General features: G+C 43.1%; 2 protein-coding genes across 4 annotated transcripts; one reads left to right on the forward strand and one right to left on the reverse strand.

Annotated features, from left to right (window-relative positions):
* Positions 1-392: 392 nt before the first annotated feature.
* Positions 393-9,254, forward strand: LOC109742767 (G-type lectin S-receptor-like serine/threonine-protein kinase SD2-5). Its single transcript, XM_073502640.1, has 11 exons — positions 393-435; positions 1,997-2,262; positions 2,432-2,508; positions 2,719-2,761; positions 3,252-3,595; positions 4,119-4,192; positions 5,951-6,092; positions 6,281-6,437; positions 6,650-7,247; positions 7,461-8,279; positions 8,376-9,254. The coding sequence occupies exons 1-11, from the start codon at positions 393-395 to the stop codon at positions 9,104-9,106; spliced, it is 3,294 nt and encodes a 1,097-aa protein (XP_073358741.1). The 3' UTR covers positions 9,107-9,254.
* Positions 9,255-10,601: 1,347 nt separating this feature from the next.
* LOC109742453 (oligoribonuclease) lies at positions 10,602-17,461 on the reverse strand. Of its 3 annotated transcripts, none has more exons than XM_020301539.4 (9): positions 17,117-17,447; positions 16,483-16,624; positions 15,389-15,499; positions 14,389-14,465; positions 13,863-13,944; positions 13,722-13,777; positions 12,388-12,474; positions 11,534-11,624; positions 10,602-11,056 (listed from the first exon to the last, which is right to left on the reverse strand). In XM_020301539.4, the coding sequence occupies exons 2-9, from the start codon at positions 16,604-16,606 to the stop codon at positions 10,935-10,937; spliced, it is 750 nt and encodes a 249-aa protein (XP_020157128.1). In that variant the 5' UTR covers positions 16,607-16,624; positions 17,117-17,447; the 3' UTR covers positions 10,602-10,934. The 3 variants fall into 3 exon arrangements, with proteins under 3 accessions (XP_020157128.1, XP_020157122.1, XP_020157136.1); XM_020301533.4 differs by having other exon boundaries at positions 16,483-16,648; positions 17,117-17,415; XM_020301547.4 differs by lacking the exon at positions 13,863-13,944 and having other exon boundaries at positions 14,412-14,465; positions 16,483-16,648; positions 17,117-17,461.
* Between the last annotated feature and the right edge of the window lie 4,591 nt (positions 17,462-22,052).

Here is a 22,052-nt window from a genome sequence, read left to right on the forward strand (position 1 = left end):
ACATCGTGTGTGCTTCCAATCTGATCCTCTATGAGTACTCCACCACATAAGCAACCCTATCAAGGGATCTGTCGGCTTTTGGTACGGACAGTATGCGCACCAATAGGAGTGTTGTGTATAGTATGCCGGTTTTTGGTACCGACAGTACGGGCACTAATAGGAGTGTTGTGTATACTTTAGACGTCATACTTTATACTCCCTCCTTTCTAAGTATAAATCTTTCTAGACATTTCAATATAGACTACATACAGATGTATATAGACATTTAGAGTATAGATTCATTCATTTGGCTTCATATGTAGTTTATATTAGAATCTCTAAAAAGACTTATATTTAGGAATGGGTAGATCATCAATGTTGATCTTAACCGAGGTCATGAATTTTTTTTCCCCATGGAGCTCGGTGGCTCGACATCGACATCGCTCTCGCGCACCGGTACAGAATAACAGGAACAATGAAATTGTTTACACTGACTATTGTGTCTCCTTGAGCATCGTTTCACTCTTCCGTTCGATGGAATTGGGGGAAACTAAGTCTACTTTAACCTTGTAAAATATCATGATAATCCAATGATGGATCTCTGGCTACATCTAAAAAGGCGAGGTGCTGCAGATCTGAATGAGAATCTGCTCGATTTCAGGAGTGTAGCAGCCAACTCTGACACCCTGTCGTAGTTTGCACCATTCATATTGTGTAGAATTGTCATGGCTACAATCCCTCAAAATTTCAGCTTCATACGACAGTTGAAACACTGGGAAACGTCTGACAACTGCATCAATTTGCAAAACTTTGTTCTGCGCGAAACAAATCCAACACAAGTCCAATGTATACAGAGGTTTGAGGTGGAGTTTGTTGAAATTGTGTCGAATATATTTGTACAAGCTAAGTTACAATTGGACTTGGATTCAAACTATGTGTAGACAGAGTAGGAGTTGTGTCCTATTAGAACACCTATATCGTAGGCCTCTTATATAATATGACGATAGACACATGATATAATATATGCCAACATAATAGCACATGCTGGCGGTGTGTGTCGATGTTCAGGGTAGACAGTGTGCGGTATTGTGACGGTGGCCTTCTGAGGCACCAACTACCCAAGGCTATCCTCCTTCTCGTGTCTAGTAGTATTGAATTCGCAACTCATTTACTCGGTTTTAGTTCTACTAAGTCTAAAAAAATCGATTTCAAAGTTTGTCTCCATAGCTCTAACTTCCTATTGACCTTCGTCCACACCACATCATCCGCAAAAAGCATACATCATGGGATATCTCCTTATATATCCCTTGTGATCTCATCCATCACCAAAGCAAAAAACATAAGGACTCAAAGTCGACCCCTGGTGCAGTCCTATTTTAATAAAGAAGTCATCAATGTTGCCATCACTTCTGACAACATTATCGTACATGTCCTTGATGAGGGAATGTACTCTGCCTGATATTCCGCGGTATCTTATCGTAAGCATTCTCCAATGTTTGTTGCACCATTGTAATATTATTTTTTATATTTTTTCTTATAAACCTAGTCCAGCCTAAAACAATGACTATCATACAACAAGAAAACTAGTGATTCTTTGGTTCCAAAGGGGCTTCATAGAATTTTTAGAGTATTTTTTATCCTAACATTTTTTTATCCTACATGCGTCATCTGATTTATAGAATTGGGAATTAAATTTGAGTATTCGAAAATGTGTGAAAATGGCTTTTTACTCAAAACGTGTGAAAAAGAAGTAGGGGTACCAAAAAATGTGTTCTACTCCCTGATATCAAAGAAAAAACAATGTGCTCAGCCATCCGAGCGGCCATCCTCAGTCCCGGCGACACCGCGTGGACGGTCGTCTAGAGAAGGCTCAGGATCGGGAGGAACAACTTACAGTTCGAAAACAATCATGGTGAAGAGAATCATTGCTTTGCCGCGTACCACGACGGCAAGATCCTGTTGTGCGTGAACAGGGATACTCGCAATGACATCTGGCACCTCCTGGTGCCGTTTGCAGGAACCATCCACACCGCCATTATTGTTGAAAACGATGACATGTGCGCTATGTCATGGCGTCTCGTCTCCAGCCACATACTTGAATCCCGCGGCGAGTTGCTGCGACTGTCCGTCCTACTCCGTTGGCCCAATCACCGGATCTCGGTGCATCAGCGCCACAGCAACGAGGCACAGGCGCACGCACTCACGGTCAGGGTGCACGCACTCGTGGAAGATGCCGGCGTAGGTGGTAGACGTACGATGCGGTGGGCGAGGAGGGACGACGGCGTGAGCTTCGCCGGCCGTGTCATGTTTCTAGGGTTCCCAAGCAGCTTCGCAGTGGACGCCGCAAGGTTTGGTGGCGGGAGGACGACGTGATCGGCGGGTGCGTTTACTTCTTCCTGCGGTGGTCTAGAGTATACAACTTGTCGTATTCGTCATCGACTGGCGTGTTCAGGCACAACCTCATCGACAACAAAACCAAGTTCATGGAGTACCTGCCGCTAAATTGGAGGGGCAGTCAAAATGGCGCGGGTATGTGGCTTGTCCCCGGGCCTCCCATTGCTCAAGTCCAGTTAAAGCCTGCACCATTATTGTACAATCTCGTCAATTGTATTGGGTTGATCACTAATCACAAGTCATACAATGCATCACCAAAAAAAAACTTTTGAGATCAACGTTTTGTATTTCCTAGTCACACAAAAAAATTCTTTATTAGCGTCAGTCATTTTGGGGATTTTGAAGGACAGAGGAGAGCAGTGTTGAGGCCATGACAAGAGATGATGTGGTCAGCCGCAGCGTCACCGGTGCAGGCGAGGATGAGGGTTAACGGGTTAGGGGGGGCGGTGCTGCTGCCTGGGGGAGGTGCGGTCCAACGGCTAAGGCCAAACCCATTGCTTCTAAATTCAAGCAACTGACACCTAGGTAGTCCCTCTGAAACCACATTGCACCATATTTATGAAAGTGACATTCGACATTACATAGAGTTTAAGACTATAGATAAAAATTCGGACACGACGTTTGAACTTTGAAAGGTTGAGCGTGTGTTGTCCTTGTGGAATACGTGACAAATCAGAAGCTAGTCCTCTACATTTATTTCCTTTCTCAAAAATATATTTGACTATTTTCAACGCCAACTAGAAGATCATTTCTGTACTTCATAAATGATGATTATTATTATGCTGGAACTTCGACTCACTTATGTAGGCACGCACGCGTGCATGTGTGTTTGGCATGATCAAATGGCATGGTCCATAACCTAGCTTGTTTTTGTTCAGGCAATTAGAGAAAGGCTGGAGGCTCCAAAGGCAAATAGCTCTATCCGCAAGGAGATGCCATCGGAACGGTCCAAGGAACACTTCTTCAGTTTCGTCGTGCAGAACTTGCCTCCAAACATGGATAGCTCTTTGTTGCACCGCTTCTTTACCAAGCATGGTGAAGTTTCCACTGCCGAGGTGACCTCACCTAGGATGGGACGTGTTACCATAGCAATGGTGGCGGTGGACAGGCCGGATGAGGCCGAGGCCATCCTCAATGGGTTGGTACTAAATGGCTATACCCTCATAGTGAGTGTTTGTACCGCAAAGTCCAAGTTGTCGGTGTCCAAGTTGCCAGTGACATGGTGAACTTGGTGATTGCTTGAAATGTTCCCACGCCTTGAAAATAGTACATATAGTCTACAGAGGTTTTTAGAAACCTTTCACTATTTAATTTTCCAATTTGTACTGTGGAGGTTTTTACCCCCACATGGGTGGCATAATATATGGAATATGGATAGTACCTACCTTCCCCGTCATAGATATAGTTTCGGTGTCATACGACTTCAATGTTGCCAGCGGGTTATCGGTCTGAACGAGACTCGTTCAGAAACTTCTGCTGCAGAACTTCCACTTGCAGCGCGCTCTGCCTTGTCTGTCTCTGATTAGGAACTTATGATACTATTGAAATGTTGCTTGACATGTGTAAAGGCTGTGACGGAAACGTTTGGTGCAGATCCAATAATCAGCAGTCGGTTAGACACGCCTGCTAGTTAATCTCCGTATGCCATATATTTTTGGTGTTTCTCCAAATTGACACCCACTAGACACTACCACCCCTTAAGTTCCATCCATCAATTTACAAGATGAAACAATTAATTTATGCAGGACAAGTGCTGATGAAGATAACGGCCCTTGTCAGTTTCAGCTTTGCATAACATCAGGTGTAAGTGAGAGTGACAGTAAGACTGTAAAAGTATGTCACAGCCAGTTACTCAAAGAAGAAGAAAAAGTATATCACAGCCGGTGGACATATCTACTACCCACTAACCAACTCGCTATTCATTCGATACTCAACTCACAGCAAAGTATCCACTAGGTTCCATCCATGTCACCTTTGAAAAGTGGCTACTTGTTACATTTCTGCGATTTGGAAATGTTGTCTGTGTAGTATATCAGTTAGGCGATGCTCTCTCTGATATCATCCATGCATTGCCCTGTGAGATTTTCTTTTTTCGAAAAATTGACAGGAGCTTTGTCATTTCTATTAGAACGGAATGCTAGAATACTTAGGCATGAATACAGCACGGCGGCCACAACAATCTACAGAGTCAGGGAGTTTCTATTTATCCATCCATTCCGACCACAGCCAGCGCAACCTAAGGGTTGAGCTGAAGCAGGTGACGTCCTTGATCCCGAGACCGCCCAACTCCTTGGGACGGCCCTGTGAGCGTTTTGATTTTCGGTTTGAGAATTGTTTTGCCCCAGGCCGAGATGGCCGAATTTCGGCCATTTTCAAAATTTTCATCCGAAATTTGACTGGCATTTGACTAAAATTTGACCAAAATTTTATAAATTTAACCAATTTCGGCCGAAGGATAGATTTCGCCCCAGGCCGAGATGGCCGAAATTCGGCCGAAATCCAGTTTTTTCAAAGTAGTGGCTACTCTCGGGTGTAGCACACCCGAGTTAGCAAAAGATTGAAAAAATGTGATCAAACATTATCCAAAAAATTTAAACTTTTGGGACATGAAACATTATCAGATGTGTGAGGTTCTTGCAAAATTTCATCTGAAAATAACATCTGAGGAGCTCTCACCAAAAATAACAAAATGACTGCTCAAACAGTGCACAAAACTTTCAGCAGCGATTTTGTTTTTTTCGGTGAGAGCTCATCAGATGTTATTTTTCGATGAAACTTGGCAAGAACCTCAAGCATATGATAAAGTTTGATGTAGCAAAATTTCAGATTTTTTGGATTTCGTTTGATAAACTTTTTTCAAAGTTTTTGCTAACTCGGGTGTAGTACACCCGAGAGTAGAAAATCGAGTCTTGTTTTAATTTCCTAGGAGTTTGTTTCCTTTCTATGGATGATGATGACAAAATACACAAGACCAAATCTCCGCGACTAGCTATAATGCCAGGAAAGATGTCAAAGTTAAAACTCATAGTACTCGAGAATGTAAACATGTTAGGCAAAGGAGTCAGCAATGACCTTGCTGAACAATAGCACTACAATTGTTTGCTCCAAGCTCAGTAGTTGGGTGCCATATATGCATTTTTCTAATTCCGTACTATTTCTGTGTAAACCACTAAACTCTAAACGGACAACTACGCTTGGCCATGTGCACGGCATACAAAGACTTGTCGAACCCACTAACTGATTAATCATCACTGTCGTTTTCTAATCATCTGAACTAACATGATTAACCCACCTACTGCTTAATCATTGCCATTTTCTAATCGTCAGAATTTATATTTATCGGGTTGTGTCTTGCCATGTCCTACTCTGCAAGCTCGTCCCCAGAGCCACCTGATTATACTTGTGACCCCGCCATCGTCCCGATGATCACATCTTCTCGACCGTTGGCGTAGCATCATCAGGTGCGGCCTTGATCTCGCGTTCTTGTTGGAGTTTGCCTCACCTGATTTATGCTGGCTGGGCACGAGAAGGTACCGGTGGCTGAAGTTTCATCAGGACTTTGTTAAACATTACCCAGCTATTCTCAGTCTGTCAAGGATGCACAAGACCACAGTACTTGTGTCTGCGAAGAACTTTAGACGTGATGAATCCCGTATTCGCAAGGAACCAGTCAAATGGTTATGCGGTGTGTGTGAGAAAGTCACAAGAGAATCTCCATGGTAAGCGAATTGAGCATATACGTACGTACTCTGGTTGGAGCCTAGCTTCTGGCTTTGAATAATGCCGGGACATGGTTAACTTGGAAACTTTCCTACCTTGCACTTGACCGTGGCAATGTATGATTAGTTTGTGACAGGGATGGGGCGTGAGTGGGTTGTTGGATGTTTACTCCTGAATGTTGACTTAGCCCACTAGCATTCATGCCGGCACAGCTTAGCGAGTCATTGACGATTTCTGAGAGCCCCAAACCGCTCACCCTTGTGACCATCTTGTTCCTCATCCCCAGCGACCCCGCTATCTTCCGGGCGATCTCATCCTCTCCACCAGCGGTGCAGTTTCATCAGGTGCGACCTTGACCTTGTGTTCTTGTTTCTACTCTTCTGCAGAGCTGTCCTGAACATCTGGATCTGCACCTTTTTTTTTTATTTGGATCCCTTTTGTATTTCAAAGCAGCGAAGAAGTCAAAAGCTCATCTTTACAATACCCACATCAGCTTCTTGCTGGCTTATCATTAAGCGCGGAACTAATTAACTGCTGCTGTTGCTTCTTAATTCAGCTTTGTACCTACCTACTCGAGCAGTCCAGCACCATGCACCATGCGACTCTCTTCCTCTTCATACTTGTAGCTGCACCACCCTTTCTCTCCACGGTGAAGACCTTGAACTATCCAAATACAACAACCAAACTCTCGACAGTGTGGATCAATGACGCAACTGACGGTGCACTCGACATGCGCCCCATTCTCATCAGTTCACAACAAGATCCCTCGCGCGGTGGAGGCGCCTTTGCCGCAGGATTCTTATGTGTCTCCACCCCTACATGCAACATGTCCCTTTTTGGCGTCTTCATTGTCACTAAAGAATATGGCTCATGGACCAGCAGCACCTATCCTGCGGCGACGGTTTGGTCGGCCAACCGAGCTCGCCCTGTCAGGATGAATGCCACCCTTGAGCTTACCTCCAACGGAAACTTGGTCCTCATGGATGCTGATGGTAGCCACATCTGGTCAAGCAACAGCTCGGGCCGGTCTGTAACCGGCATGGTGATCAATGAGTTCGGCAATCTGGCGTTAGTTGATCAGAGAAGTGCAACAGTGTGGCAGTCATTTGATCATCCTACCGACACATTGGTCCATGGGCAGTCACTTGTGGAAGGTATGAAGCTCACAGCAAGTACCTCTGTAACAAATACGACCGAGAATCTGCTCTATATCACCGTACTCCCACATGGACTATATGCTTATGTTGAAGCTACACCACCACAACTCTATTTTTCATTCTATTACTCGGTGGCCGATCACAGGAGACAAAATGATTTAACGAGGGTTACATTCATGAACAGAAGCCTCACAATCTTTGTGCGATCAGATAGGTACGGTGGTATCTCATTGCCAGCAACCAAATCCAACCAATACATGAGACTAGAGTCAGATGGACACTTGAGGTTGTACGACTGGGCTAATGGATCAATTTTGTATGAAGTAATGCAAATAAATGATTGTGATTACCCAACAGTTTGTGGGGAGTACGGCATATGTATCGAGAGCCAATGTGTTTGTCCATATGAGAACTCTTTCTTCAAGCCGGTGGACGAACGACAACCAAATCTTGGTTGCACACCATTAACTCCAATCTCTTGTCAAGAAAAACAACGGCATCGGCTATTGACCCTTTCCTCCATTTATTACTTTGATAAGAACTACACAGTAGTGAATGCCAAAAGCCTCGCTCAGTGTAAGAAAGCCTGCTTGAAGAACTGCTCTTGCAGGGCCGTTATCTTCAGTTATTACCACAACGATTCATATGGAGAATGTATGTGGGTGACAAAGGTCTTCTCGTTGCAATCAATGCAGCCTGGTGATGATGATGTCTACAGCTCCACTGCTTACCTCAAGGTGCAGATTGATGAAAACAAAAATAATGTGATGTTAGGTGCTACACTTGGAGGTATTAGTGCTCTTCTACTGCTTGCCATTGTTGTCGGTTTTTATCTAAAGAGGAGGAAAAAATATGAAGAGAAAGATGATTTTGATTTTGATCAATTACCTGGCATGCCGACGAGGTTTTCATTTGAAAAGATGATCGAATGCACCGAAGGGTTCATTAAGAAGCTCGGAGAAGGTGGGTTTGGGATGGTTTTTGAAGGGAAATTGGGTGAAGATACAGTTGCGGTGAAACGTCTGGAAGGTGCTAGGCAAGGAAAGTAGGAATTTTTGGCTGAGGTCGAGACTATTGGCAGGATTGAACACATCAATCTAGTCAGGCTAATTGGCTTTTGTGCAGAGAAGTCTGAGAGGCTTCTGGTATATGAATATATGTCAAGAGGGTCACTTGATAGGTGGATCTATTATCGCCATAACAACGCCCCTCTTGATTGGTGCACTCGGTGTAGGATCATTCTTGATATCGCTAAGGGCCTATGTTATCTTCATGAGGAGTGTAGGCAAAAAATAGCTCATTTGGATATCAAACCACAAAATATTCTCTTGGATGAGAGCTTTAATGCCAAAGTTGCTGATTTTGGACTATGCAAGCTAATAGATAGGGATCAGAGCAAAGTAGTAACTATGATGAGAGGAACACCAGGATATTTGGCACCTGAATGGTTAACATCGAGGATCACTGAAAAAGTTGATGTCTACAGCTTTGGAGTTGTTATCATGGAAATAGTAAGTGGAAGGAAAAATATTGACACCTCTGAACCTGAGGAGAATGTTCAACTCATAAAATTGCTACGAGAAAAGGCTACAGACAATCAAATGATTGATCTGGTTGACAAGCACAGTGATGATATGGTCTCACACCAGGATGAAGTTATTAAAATGATGAAGCTTGCAATATGGTGCCTGCAACATGACAGCATTCGAAGGCCTTCGATGTCAGTCGTGATCAAAGCATTGGAAGGTGCGATTATCATAGAAACTTTTGATGCCAATTCAATAATGCATGTTCAAGATAATCCATCAACATATTCAGTTACATCTCGGACAACAATGCTATCTGGCCCAAGGTGAAATAGGTGGCTAACAGGCAGAAAAAGTAAGGCATTCGGTTTGGCTTTTGCATCCTATCATATTTGTAATTTGGAAGTATGTTTGAAATGGCACCAAGAATTTTCCAACCAACTATATATATGCTTGATTGTTCAATGAAATTGTACCGCATGGTCTTTACCTTTATATAGCTGAAAACGAGCTAATTTGTACGTGAACCATTTGAAACTCTCTACATTACGACACTTGTTTACTGAATGTAGTGCGTCCCTTACAGGCATGAGGATAAACAGACACTCCCTTGACTTGGACAATGTATAAATCACAATAAATCATAGATGTAATCAAGCAGTTGAGGCCATGGTTTTAAATAGCGCGCTATAGCACACTATAGTGTTTAGAAGAGGTCCTGGGCTAAGTGACTTTGATCCAAACACATGAACAAAACATTTAAATATCGCGCTATAGCATCACTATAACATGGTATAGCGTTTAGAAGAGGTCCGCCACCAAGAGGCATAGACCGCTATTTGAAACTATGGTTGAGGCATCGCTTGACAATGACTGAATTTGTAATGGAAGACCGAAGGGCCAATTGGATTTTAGATTTCGGCTCCAACGAAGAAAATTACAAAATGGTCCCTTATGGGGGTTCAAGTGCTTCAGATGTAACTAATTGATCCCAGATTGTGACATATGCTGACTTTTATGAAAATTGTTGGCTTGTTAAAACACTTAAAATACATTGTTAGATTGAATAGATGCCAAGGAACGCTCACATCACATAACAAAACAGCACATTTGATTCTCCTCATCGATCGAAATCATTGATTTCCTGACATTTTGTAGGTATATGAAGTCAACTAGTGCGGGTACAACTATTGCAACTTGCAAGGGAGGGGAGGCCTTTCAAGGTGAGAGCCAAACCACCACCCCCCCCCCCCCCCCCCAACCCAACCCAAGAACATATAACATATATTTTGCTGGGCAAAACAATAGTCAAAGTTTGACCCATAGTTCCAAATTGCAGGCTATGCCTCTTAACAGCGGACCACTTATAAACGCTATATAATGTTATTTCCACCTATGCCGACAGTTTGGTTCGACTTGCCGACGGCGCCCTCAGCTGCCGTCTCGCCTTTCTTTGCCGAAGGTGAATCTATGCCAACGACTACGGCCATCAGCATAGAGGATAATTCCGGTAGTGATGCTACAACACGCTATTTAAAAATGTTTGTTCATGTGTTTGTATGGTACCTCTTGTAAACACTATAGTGTGCTCACTGTGGCAGAGCTATTGGGCGCTATTGACTTGAATTACAAGATGTTTTTTTTTGTATATATGCAAAGATACAAAGTTTTTATCAATATGCTGCAGAAAACTGCAAATACATTGAAATACTTTTGCTATACCGTGTGAAGACGGCAGGATCCATCGCAGCACGTGCTCAGGAGTTTTCACGGGTTGGAGTCTTCTTCTATCGCGTATTATAATTCAACATGATGATGCATAATCTTCTTTTATGACAGAAATTATATAAAAAGTGCTGCAATACTTCAGTTTAGACGAAACAATTCACTGATACAGTACAAGTGCTGCAGATCAAACGGCCTTTGCAGGTTTCAGCTTCAGGGGTGAGACTGAGAAGTAAGAATATGTCATAGGTGGATATATCCAGACATTGATCAACACGTTAGGAGCTACGGAATACGACAAGCTCGCCTCGGAGCTGAGGCATGGACAACTTGGCCTGGAATTTCCTCTCTAATCCTGGCTAGCCACTCATTCGATGATCAACTTACTGTGACATATCCATTATACCCCATCTATATCCGCCTTTAAAAAAGGCTACTTTTTAGATTTCTGTGGTTTGAAGATGTTGCCCTTGTAGTATTTCAGTTCGGCGATGCTCTCTTTGATATCGTCCATCGCCCTGTGGCTTTTTCCTTTCCTAGGAGTTTGCTTCCTTTCTGCGAATGATGGTGACAAAGAAACACACAGTTAGATCCCAGCCAGTAGTTAAAATCCAGAAAGGCCTCAGAGTTAAACTCATCCTACTCGAGAATGTAAACATATGTTAGCACAAGGCTAATGAGTCAACAATGACTACAACACTACTACAATAGCTTGCTCCAAAATCCTGCTATATTTATTCGAATTTTTTTTGTTCCATATTTCCATACAAACTCTCAATGTACAACATACTGGTGCTTGAATATAGCAGGAACATCAAGAATACAAGGCATTGTTTAACTATTGAAATTGTTTAATTATTTTACTCTTCTTCAACAAAATAAGAAATTACTCATCATTTCAAACAGATGTAGCAGTTGAGGGACCACGATTGAAACAAGTGCAAATAACAAATGGATCGATGGTATAGACAGGAACAAATTGACAACAAGCAAGCATAATGAAAAAAACAGCATTCTACAAATTTAGTTTACCTTTAGGGTACCACCGGGTGCACAAAGCCATGATACTGCTCACATCAACAATCACGTGAGAGAAGATGGCTGCAAGCCGTGGCATATACTTCTGCTTAGGAAAAAAGTAGCAAATGTATTATTAATCATCCAGCAAAAGCTAAAGGAATACATCGTGTTTACACTGGATAAAAGATGTTCTTGCGAAGGAAAAATTAAACACATTGCATATGTAACAAGGAATAAACAAATTATTTTGCACGACGATAAATGCGGAGACATGGATATCAGTGTAGCAAACTATTATCGAGCACTGTCCAAAATAAGGCAGTTTGATCTAATACCATATAGTTCACAACTATATTTTTCTGTTGACTTAATGAGCTGATCTATGACAAGCCAAATAAATAACACAAGAAAATCAACTAAATTTATTTTCTGAATTGAATTAGACCATTATCGAAGCAATTTTGAATGAGCCTTTTTCACCCTGAGGGCAAGGAGCCTCCCCGCATTTGGAAAAACCAAACCGAATTACTTGGATTTTCAAGTTTTGAAATGAGAATATTGACCAAACAATCCTGAGATTGCTGACTTTTTTTCATTACTCAAACAAAAAGCACAAGCTTGAATTAAAAAAAAACAGGATGGAAATTCTAGTTCACAAGAAATATAACTCGGTATCGACAGTTATTCTTTTTACTGAAACTGTTAATCCTGCTGGAGGATAAAAATATTTGTAACAGTGACCAGTCTTGCGTTCATGGAAAACAGATGTCTTTCGTTAATCCTAGCTGCATGACTATTCCTGTCTGTGTGACAGTATATCAATCCTAGTTACAGCATATCAATCCTAAAAGACATTCTTTACTGACCTTTAGAAATAGTAAATCTACGTAAACTGAATTCCCAGCTATTGATGGAGTGTCTGAACCTACATGCTTCATGAGGAAGTCTAACACCTGCAAATAGGCCAACAGAAACTTCTATTAGAAACCTTTGGCTATTTTATTATTTGTAGCAAGGCATATGTACTGTTTTACAGTGCATAAATGATTAAAAACTGTATGACATATCATTCTTAGATGTGCAAGGAACTGCTGTATCAAGTGGTCAAGCAGAAGCCTTATTCAGAGAAACTTAAGAGCTTGAGATGTGAATACAACAATAACATTCACGGATATACTGATATAGATCATGCTGTAACATGTACACTTGCAAAACTTGGTGTAGCTTGAACAGTGATTAGTATGCTATTCAAACTATACCAATCAGTTTGTTACTTTTCCTTTGCACAGGATGTATTTGGTCATATTTTTGCAAGAAACCTTGCAAGAATACAAGTTACAGCATGATATCCATCTAAAACATATAAATTTTTTGCAAAATTTTGGAGTGGAAAAATACATTTTGAATATAGGTGAGTTTTTGCAACATATGCAATTTTTTTGCTAAAAGGGGAGGTTTGGGATAGCAGGATTTGTATGTTAGATATATGTATGTGACATCTCACAAGTAACAACTGCAGTGCTACAAAATTGAAAGGTACAACAAGTTCACAATTGGGGGCATCCACTGGTAATTTCCTAAATAAGAAATAGAATGGCAATTGGCAATTCAACATTTTACAGAAAAATATTTAAAATCAAATGTAGCGTACTAGCATTCAAAAAAAGGGCAGCCCGGTGCACGTAGCTCCTGCTTGCGCAGGGTCCGGGGAAGGGTCCGACCACTTTAGGTCTATAGTACGCAGCCTTTCCCTGCATTTCTCCAAGAGGCTGTTTCCAGGACTCAAACCCGTGACCTCATGGTCACAAGGCAACAGCTTTACCGCTGCGCCAATGTAGCGGACTAGCGTTAATCGGAAACATATTTTTTGTATATTAATAAATAAGAAAGAAAACAATCTATAATGATCAACTCAAATCATGTCAGAACTGTCGATTCTCATGATAATGCCATGGTGTAAGAAGGCAAGTATGTAATGAGTTAAAAGAGCACATGAAAATGAAGTTCCAAACTGTAGAACTTGTGAATAGCAAATAGCACTCAAAGAGAGTTCTAAAGTAGCAAGAGGTTAAAGTGCAACAGATAGATAAATGAATAAGGTTATGGAATCAGTTGTGAATACTGTAATTTCATTACCATGTTTGCAATCAAATTTTCAGAAAAATGTGATGATAATAACCATAAAAATCAGACAACATACTTGTTTCTCCGCGTCACCCTCAGAAATCTCACTCTGCAGTACCCTCTCTGTCAATCCTAAATAAGTTCAGGGGTCATCAGATTTATATTCAGAGAACAACACCCAATAAGAACTGTTATTTGGAAAATAAAGATTATTTACCACTAGATGCATGATGGGTTTTACACCATTCATTCATATTATCTAAGCAAGCTTTGCTCTGACTTATAACCAAGTTAGGACCCTACAAAATGACAACGATGTTGAACTTCCCGATGAGATGATGACAGACAAGTTATTCTACACTGAGATGAAGCACTATTTGAGCTTATTGACATGATAAGTAGAAAACTAGTGTACTGATTTTGACATTAAATATTTGTGCTATTACAGATATTATATTGCACATGGATCATCAGCACTCTGAGCAAAGGGTGGGTTTGGACTTGTATTGCGGAACAGAGGGAGTACTGTCTAGATTGGCCAGATAAGATTTTTTTTTCCGAACTGCAGTTTATGTAACACAGCTGCTAGGAACAGAATTAGTAAAAAAAATAATCTACAGAAAACCAGAGTAATTCACGGGTTTTCTCAAATATTCCTGTAAGCAGCACTAGTTACAAGAACACCATGATATTGTACACGATCTATGTAGAACGAACTAAAGGTATATGATTTCAACAGCCACCTCTATTTGTTTTGTAAGTTTACCATCTGTTACAATGCAAGCTATCTCCAATATCCGATCTTTCGAAATATCCAAACCTACACAATCCAGTATGAGTGTGCCAGTTAGTCATGATTTTATGCATAAGATAAACGTAACAAAAAAAGGAATAAATTCCAAATCTAAATTTGATTTATCTATCCATTGAAAATATCTTTCGAAGTTATAAAAATTGAATAAATTCAAGCAGTAGCAATTATCATCAGATCAGATATCAAGGTATTTAGCAATCATCATCAAACTTCCAGGATAAGAAATACCCTTCGATGTTTCAGACCAACGCAACAAGTTGTTCGGGGCATTGGAGATAAATAATCTGTGGTTTTTTATTTTGTTCAGTTGGATCCCAGATTATAGTTTGGTTAACTAAAGTCGTGTATCAGTAATTTGAAATATGTTTGTTTCACCATGAGCCAGCTAGTTCGACCATTGACTACAAATTAAACCAGATGTCACTCCATTTTTAGCCACTAGAAGAAAGTAGAGAACCCTTCCCAAAATAAAAGAATGAGAAGCTAAGAACTAGCTATGCTAGCCAATGGATTGCATCCGAGTAAAGATAATCTACCAGAAGACACTGATATATTTCAGAAGGCCTCCAGAACTACTCTATGACTTCATACCCTTCCATTGTCAGTATTACAATTCGAACTTTACTTCCTACTGGGCTACTGGCTACCACACATTTCCCCTCATTAGCAGGTTACAAATAATTGGGTCTGTGGTTTGTAAGTGGTCATGTCACAAATTTACATCATCAGCACTCTGAACTATTATTTCATAGGTGCAAATTTTTAATAGTCGCAAACATACAAAAGTCTGAGCAGAAAATTAATTATTCTGAGGCAGAATAAAACAACACAAATTGTTACGAATAAACAAGTAAATGAAAGTACAACATCAAATAAATTCTCCGATGTACTAATAACATAAAACAAGTTGTGGTAACTGAATAATTTACCAGTCATTTCCAGGTCTATCCACACTAAAGGCATCCTGTAACCACCAGATGATGATGCAAGAGTTCCTCCATTATTGCTTACAACAGTTGTGTCATTTTGCACACCTTTATCTGCATAATAAATACAGTTTACAACCCCATTAGTGACTATGGTGAGTAGTCACATAAATATTATAGAACATTAACATGTATATCCCTGTCCCCATCAAAGGGTTTGTCAGGTAGCCATATGCACCCTGAAGACAAAATATAAAGAAAGGGGAAAACCACATTCGACAGACTGAAAATGTGATCAGTATGCTGGTGAATGTTAAGCTTCATGCACTAGCCAACGCAACCAAAAGTCCAAACTGATGGAAAGGGCTAGGCAATTCACATATACACTTCAACAGCTTCAGCAAAAATGTCACACTACAATCTAGTTAAAACTATTTTCAGAGAACTGTAGCGGAGGCCCCAACAACGAACGGAGGCAAAATTGATACATTGCACTGAACAGTGGCAGTATGACATGTTGCGGCAATGGCAACTCTCACCGAGTCCCCGGTCATGACGGTAGTTACCTAATTTGTTCCAATTTAGTTTCAGAGCCAACTGCTGCTCCGGCCTCAATGAGCAGCAGGCAGCAGCTGGGCTTTTAATCATGCTATGCTTTACCCATGACAACGGCATACCCAGGTACCATCCAAAATGAGCCACCATACAAAATGTGACATGACGGCCCAAGCAAGCATGGATAAATTATAAAACAAAAATACAATACATCTCATCTTTACAGAATAACCACTCCAGGAAATTAAACAGTGAATGGCCATAAAACAGAACGTCAATTGAGCCCAGGGAGGTATTATCACATCATAAGGCAGTTATGTTCTTGGCAATAGTAGGTAAGCATTAATCTGTTTAATACGGGTAAAAACAGGCCCAGTGAACCAAGGTAAACTACAAAGGAAGTAGCTGCTTCAACTGAAAATTGCAGGGATAATAATGAATTAAGCAATCGATTCTCCATGGCAAAATAGGGGGGAACAGTAATCCATCTAGTGTAATCTAATATTTTGGAAGCTACATCCGAGAAGAAATGGGGTACCAACCAGGTTTGCGGGCAGCAGTTTCTTTTGCGCTGGTAGAAAACGTTTGGTTCACTTCGCTATCATTCCCTGCATCATCTTCACCATCAAGATTAAGAAGTGAGAACATGTTCTCAGGCTTGCTCATTTCCCAATTTCCTTCTGCCTGGTACAATCCAAGCACCTGTTCCTGTATCAGCCAAGCACCCAACCCCTCAATTAAAATGAACCTTTGTATAGCAAAATATATATATATATATATATATATATATATATATATATATATATGGGGACGATAACATAATAATAATCACTGTAATCCAGCCAAGCAGAGCTAGTGTGCACCGAACGAAAAGGTTAACAGGATTAATGAAAGAGAAAGTTGATTATTCGCACTATTGGTTGCCCCTCTTTGCACCCTAATTAATACTGTATTTATCATGTTTACTTACTTCTCTGATTTAATCATTTGCCTTTTTCTAATCTAATTATATTATAGTACCAATTTCCCTTTCCTTTCTCCTAATTTCTCTGTCGCTTATACTCTGTTTCTCTACCCCTTAAGAGTTGATCGCTCTTACTGCTAGACCGAGTTTGGACCCAAGCCAGACCGACCTCGATGTCTATTTAGTATTTACCCCCAATCGAAGGAACAAACCTTGTGCGCGGGCGCCGATGGAGGTCCTTCGGAGGAGGAGGGCCAAGGTGCCGCGGGCTTCCGCGGCCGGGTCAGGAGGAGACGCCGGTGGAGGCTGGCGGCTGGCTGCTGCGGCTGGGGCACGAGGAGACGCGCGCCGGCCGGAGGGAACGCCGGGGGAGGAGGAGGAGGACCGGGGCGTCGAGCTCCGGCAGAGGAGCGCGAGCGCTACCTGGGCGGCGCCTGCGAAGCCGAGGCGGCGGCGGCGGCGGCGTAGGGGAGAGGATCGGAGAAGGGGATGGGAGCGAGAGGGGTCGGCCGAGCGAAACTTTTTCTTTTCTTTCTTTTTAGCAAAAAAATTACTTCTTTTTCACACGTTTTGAGTAAAACAGGTTTTCACACGTTTTGGAATCCTGTAAATCAAATGACGCATGTAGGATCACAAAATCTAAAAATTCCATGGAGTCCCTTTGAGAATCCCTACTTTTCTTGTAGTACAATGGGCAGGTCTAACTAGGTTTATAAGAAAAAATGTCAACAATTCATCACAATTGTTCAGCAACCATTAGAGATGGTGATGTGTGCCAGTGGAAAAGGTTGGGTTTTAAAGAGTTTCTCTTTGTTGGCGGCCGGCACGCCCCACTACTGCACTGGTAACTTGCCAAAAGAGCAATGATGTTTTTGCGAGACAGTGAGCATCACTGGTAATCCATTATTAATGGTGTGCGTTGCGCCTCGCACGTTATAAATATGACATAGATTGTATACAGTGATCATCCAGTTGCGCACGCCACTAGCAGACCATTGGCAAGGCTCGACCCAAAGAAGAATCTAGAATGATGCCCTACCCAATAAACTCTCTCGTTCCTTCTCTTCCCTTCTCTACTGTTCGAGAGAGGCGATACAGAGGGCGTCGAGAGCCCGACCCAATCCCGGTCCTTTGCCGCTGGCTATGCCGGTTGGAAAGGAGACGGGGGAGGTGCTCGGTGCTCTGTTGTAGATAGTACTTCTAGATATGAGTTTTCCTTAGGGGATTTGGGCTTTATGCCGACGATTGGCACTATGCTGATGAGGAGATCGTCGTCGTCGCAGGCGAGCAGCGGTTGGTGGCGTTTGGTGGCAGTGATCCTGGTGGTAGCTGATGGTCAGTTGTTGCTCTGTTATCTGCCTGCAGTGACTCCTTTAATAAGCTCCAGGATTGCCATGTTCCTTTAGAAAAAAGAATGAAAAGAAAAATATTTTTTAAATGAAATGACATGTTCTTGATCGGCTTGTTTTTTTGTTGTTGAAGTCATTGTGGCGGTGGATCTCCGGCGAGGAGGAAGTGGTGGACTGGGACTCTCAGATCGAGGTTGAGCTCATCAGCGATGGTCAACACGGTGGGAGCTACGACGCCTGCACCCGTAGATGGCAGTAGGCCGCCGCCTTGCTCCTGCATCTTCGGGCCGAAGGGCGGCCAACCGTTTTCCTCTCGGCCAAGATGTCGAAAGGAAGGCAGTTCAACATCCGATCGTTGGACATAGCTGCTTGTTATGCAAGCCTCGTCGCCCCAAAGTGGCTTCGTCCGTCCCCGGCGATGATGAGGTGGAGGCTGAGCAGAAGTTGATGACCCGATCACGTTTCTTCATCCTAGTTTGAGGTCCTTTCCGCAGAGTCCAGGGACATGTGTGTAATTTCAAGTTTCTTGTGTGCCTGGCTGTAATATGTGCTATGTTCACTATTTATGAATAATTTTTGGGATCCTTTTGGATCCCTTTCCGTGTTAAAAAGAACTAAAGGCACCCCTCTTTTTTTTTGAGGGTCCTAAAGGCACCCCTCTTATTCATGAAGGATCATCACCATTAAACCAATAAGAAACCGCTTTGGCACATCCCCTTCACAAAACGTATGAAGGGCAATACAGACCTTTCACACAATATACTCACTTTTGTATGTGTACGCTGTACGAAGACCCCTTTCTGTGAGGCTTTCTGTGTCTGTTTTCCCGCTCTTGGGCCGGCCTTTTAAGTCAGGTCCGTCACTTCTCACGCACCTAGGCTGGTCAGCGATGGTCAACACGGTGGGAGCTACGACGCCTGCACCCGTAGATGGCAGTAGGCCGCCGCCTTGCTCCTGCATCTTCGGGCCGAAGGGCGGCCAACCGTTTTCCTCTCGGCCAAGATGTCGAAAGGAAGGCAGTTCAACATCCGATCGTTGGACATAGCTGCTTGTTATGCAAGCCTCGTCGCCCCAAAGTGGCTTCGTCCGTCCCCGGCGATGATGAGGTGGAGGCTGAGCAGAAGTTGATGACCCGATCACGTTTCTTCATCCTAGTTTGAGGTCCTTTCCGCAGAGTCCAGGGACATGTGTGTAATTTCAAGTTTCTTGTGTGCCTGGCTGTAATATGTGCTATGTTCACTATTTATGAATAATTTTTGGGATCCTTTTGGATCCCTTTCCGTGTTAAAAAGAACTAAAGGCACCCCTCTTTTTTTTTTAGGGTCCTAAAGGCACCCCTCTTATTCATGAAGGATCATCACCATTAAACCAATAAGAAACCGCTTTGGCACATCCCCTTCACAAAACGTATGAAGGGCAATACAGACCTTTCACACAATATACTCACTTTTGTATGTGTACGCTGTACGAAGACCCCTTTCTGTGAGGCTTTCTGTGTCTGTTTTCCCGCTCTTGGGCCGGCCTTTTAAGTCAGGTCCGTCACTTCTCACGCACCTAGGCTGGTCAGCGATGGTCAACACGGTGGGAGCTACGACGCCTGCACCCGTAGATGGCAGTAGGCCGCCGCCTTGCTCCTGCATCTTCGGGCCGAAGGGCGGCCAACCGTTTTCCTCTCGGCCAAGATGTCGAAAGGAAGGCAGTTCAACATCCGATCGTTGGACATAGCTGCTTGTTATGCAAGCCTCGTCGCCCCAAAGTGGCTTCGTCCGTCCCCGGCGATGATGAGGTGGAGGCTGAGCAGAAGTTGATGACCCGATCACGTTTCTTCATCCTAGTTTGAGGTCCTTTCCGCAGAGTCCAGGGACATGTGTGTAATTTCAAGTTTCTTGTGTGCCTGGCTGTAATATGTGCTATGTTCACTATTTATGAATAATTTTTGGGATCCTTTTGGATCCCTTTCCGTGTTAAAAAGAACTAAAGGCACCCCTCTTTTTTTTTGAGGGTCCTAAAGGCACCCCTCTTATTCATGAAGGATCATCACCATTAAACCAATAAGAAACCGCTTTGGCACATCCCCTTCACAAAACGTATGAAGGGCAATACAGACCTTTCACACAATATACTCACTTTTGTATGTGTACGCTGTACGAAGACCCCTTTCTGTGAGGCTTTCTGTGTCTGTTTTCCCGCTCTTGGGCCGGCCTTTTAAGTCAGGTCCGTCACTTCTCACGCACCTAGGCTGGTCAGCGATGGTCAACACGGTGGGAGCTACGACGCCTGCACCCGTAGATGGCAGTAGGCCGCCGCCTTGCTCCTGCATCTTCGGGCCGAAGGGCGGCCAACCGTTTTCCTCTCGGCCAAGATGTCGAAAGGAAGGCAGTTCAACATCCGATCGTTGGACATAGCTGCTTGTTATGCAAGCCTCGTCGCCCCAAAGTGGCTTCGTCCGTCCCCGGCGATGATGAGGTGGAGGCTGAGCAGAAGTTGATGACCCGATCACGTTTCTTCATCCTAGTTTGAGGTCCTTTCCGCAGAGTCCAGGGACATGTGTGTAATTTCAAGTTTCTTGTGTGCCTGGCTGTAATATGTGCTATGTTCACTATTTATGAATAATTTTTGGGATCCTTTTGGATCCCTTTCCGTGTTAAAAAGAACTAAAGGCACCCCTCTTTTTTTTTGAGGGTCCTAAAGGCACCCCTCTTATTCATGAAGGATCATCACCATTAAACCAATAAGAAACCGCTTTGGCACATCCCCTTCACAAAACGTATGAAGGGCAATACAGACCTTTCACACAATATACTCACTTTTGTATGTGTACGCTGTACGAAGACCCCTTTCTGTGAGGCTTTCTGTGTCTGTTTTCCCGCTCTTGGGCCGGCCTTTTAAGTCAGGTCCGTCACTTCTCACGCACCTAGGCTGGTCAGCGATGGTCAACACGGTGGGAGCTACGACGCCTGCACCCGTAGATGGCAGTAGGCCGCCGCCTTGCTCCTGCATCTTCGGGCCGAAGGGCGGCCAACCGTTTTCCTCTCGGCCAAGATGTCGAAAGGAAGGCAGTTCAACATCCGATCGTTGGACATAGCTGCTTGTTATGCAAGCCTCGTCGCCCCAAAGTGGCTTCGTCCGTCCCCGGCGATGATGAGGTGGAGGCTGAGCAGAAGTTGATGACCCGATCACGTTTCTTCATCCTAGTTTGAGGTCCTTTCCGCAGAGTCCAGGGACATGTGTGTAATTTCAAGTTTCTTGTGTGCCTGGCTGTAATATGTGCTATGTTCACTATTTATGAATAATTTTTGGGATCCTTTTGGATCCCTTTCCGTGTTAAAAAGAACTAAAGGCACCCCTCTTTTTTTTTGAGGGTCCTAAAGGCACCCCTCTTATTCATGAAGGATCATCACCATTAAACCAATAAGAAACCGCTTTGGCACATCCCCTTCACAAAACGTATGAAGGGCAATACAGACCTTTCACACAATATACTCACTTTTGTATGTGTACGCTGTACGAAGACCCCTTTCTGTGAGGCTTTCTGTGTCTGTTTTCCCGCTCTTGGGCCGGCCTTTTAAGTCAGGTCCGTCACTTCTCACGCACCTAGGCTGGTCAGCGATGGTCAACACGGTGGGAGCTACGACGCCTGCACCCGTAGATGGCAGTAGGCCGCCGCCTTGCTCCTGCATCTTCGGGCCGAAGGGCGGCCAACCGTTTTCCTCTCGGCCAAGATGTCGAAAGGAAGGCAGTTCAACATCCGATCGTTGGACATAGCTGCTTGTTATGCAAGCCTCGTCGCCCCAAAGTG

The sequence above is a fragment of the Aegilops tauschii genome, chromosome 6, assembly GCF_002575655.3.
Source record: "Aegilops tauschii subsp. strangulata cultivar AL8/78 chromosome 6, Aet v6.0, whole genome shotgun sequence".
In the NCBI taxonomy this organism is placed as follows: Eukaryota; Viridiplantae; Streptophyta; class Magnoliopsida; order Poales; family Poaceae; genus Aegilops; species Aegilops tauschii.

Excerpts from the sequence above, each read along its gene's own strand:
- LOC109742767 (XM_073502640.1), top strand. The coding sequence starts at position 393 with ATGGAGCTCGGTGGCTCGACATCGACATCGCTCTCGCGCACCG. Across the intron at positions 3,596-4,118 it reads TCCAAGTTGCCAGTGACATG|GACAAGTGCTGATGAAGATA; the intron begins GTGAACTTGGTG and ends TAATTTATGCAG. Across the intron at positions 4,193-5,950 it reads AGGTGTAAGTGAGAGTGACA|CTATTCTCAGTCTGTCAAGG; the intron begins GTAAGACTGTAA and ends AACATTACCCAG.
- LOC109742453 (XM_020301539.4), bottom strand. The coding sequence starts at position 16,606 with ATGAGCAAGCCTGAGAACATGTTCTCACTTCTTAATCTTGATGGTGAA. Across the intron at positions 15,500-16,482 it reads AACTGCTGCCCGCAAACCTG|ATAAAGGTGTGCAAAATGAC; the intron begins GTTGGTACCCCA and ends TTTATTATGCAG. Across the intron at positions 12,475-13,721 it reads AGGGTGACGCGGAGAAACAA|GTGTTAGACTTCCTCATGAA; the intron begins GTATGTTGTCTG and ends GCCTATTTGCAG.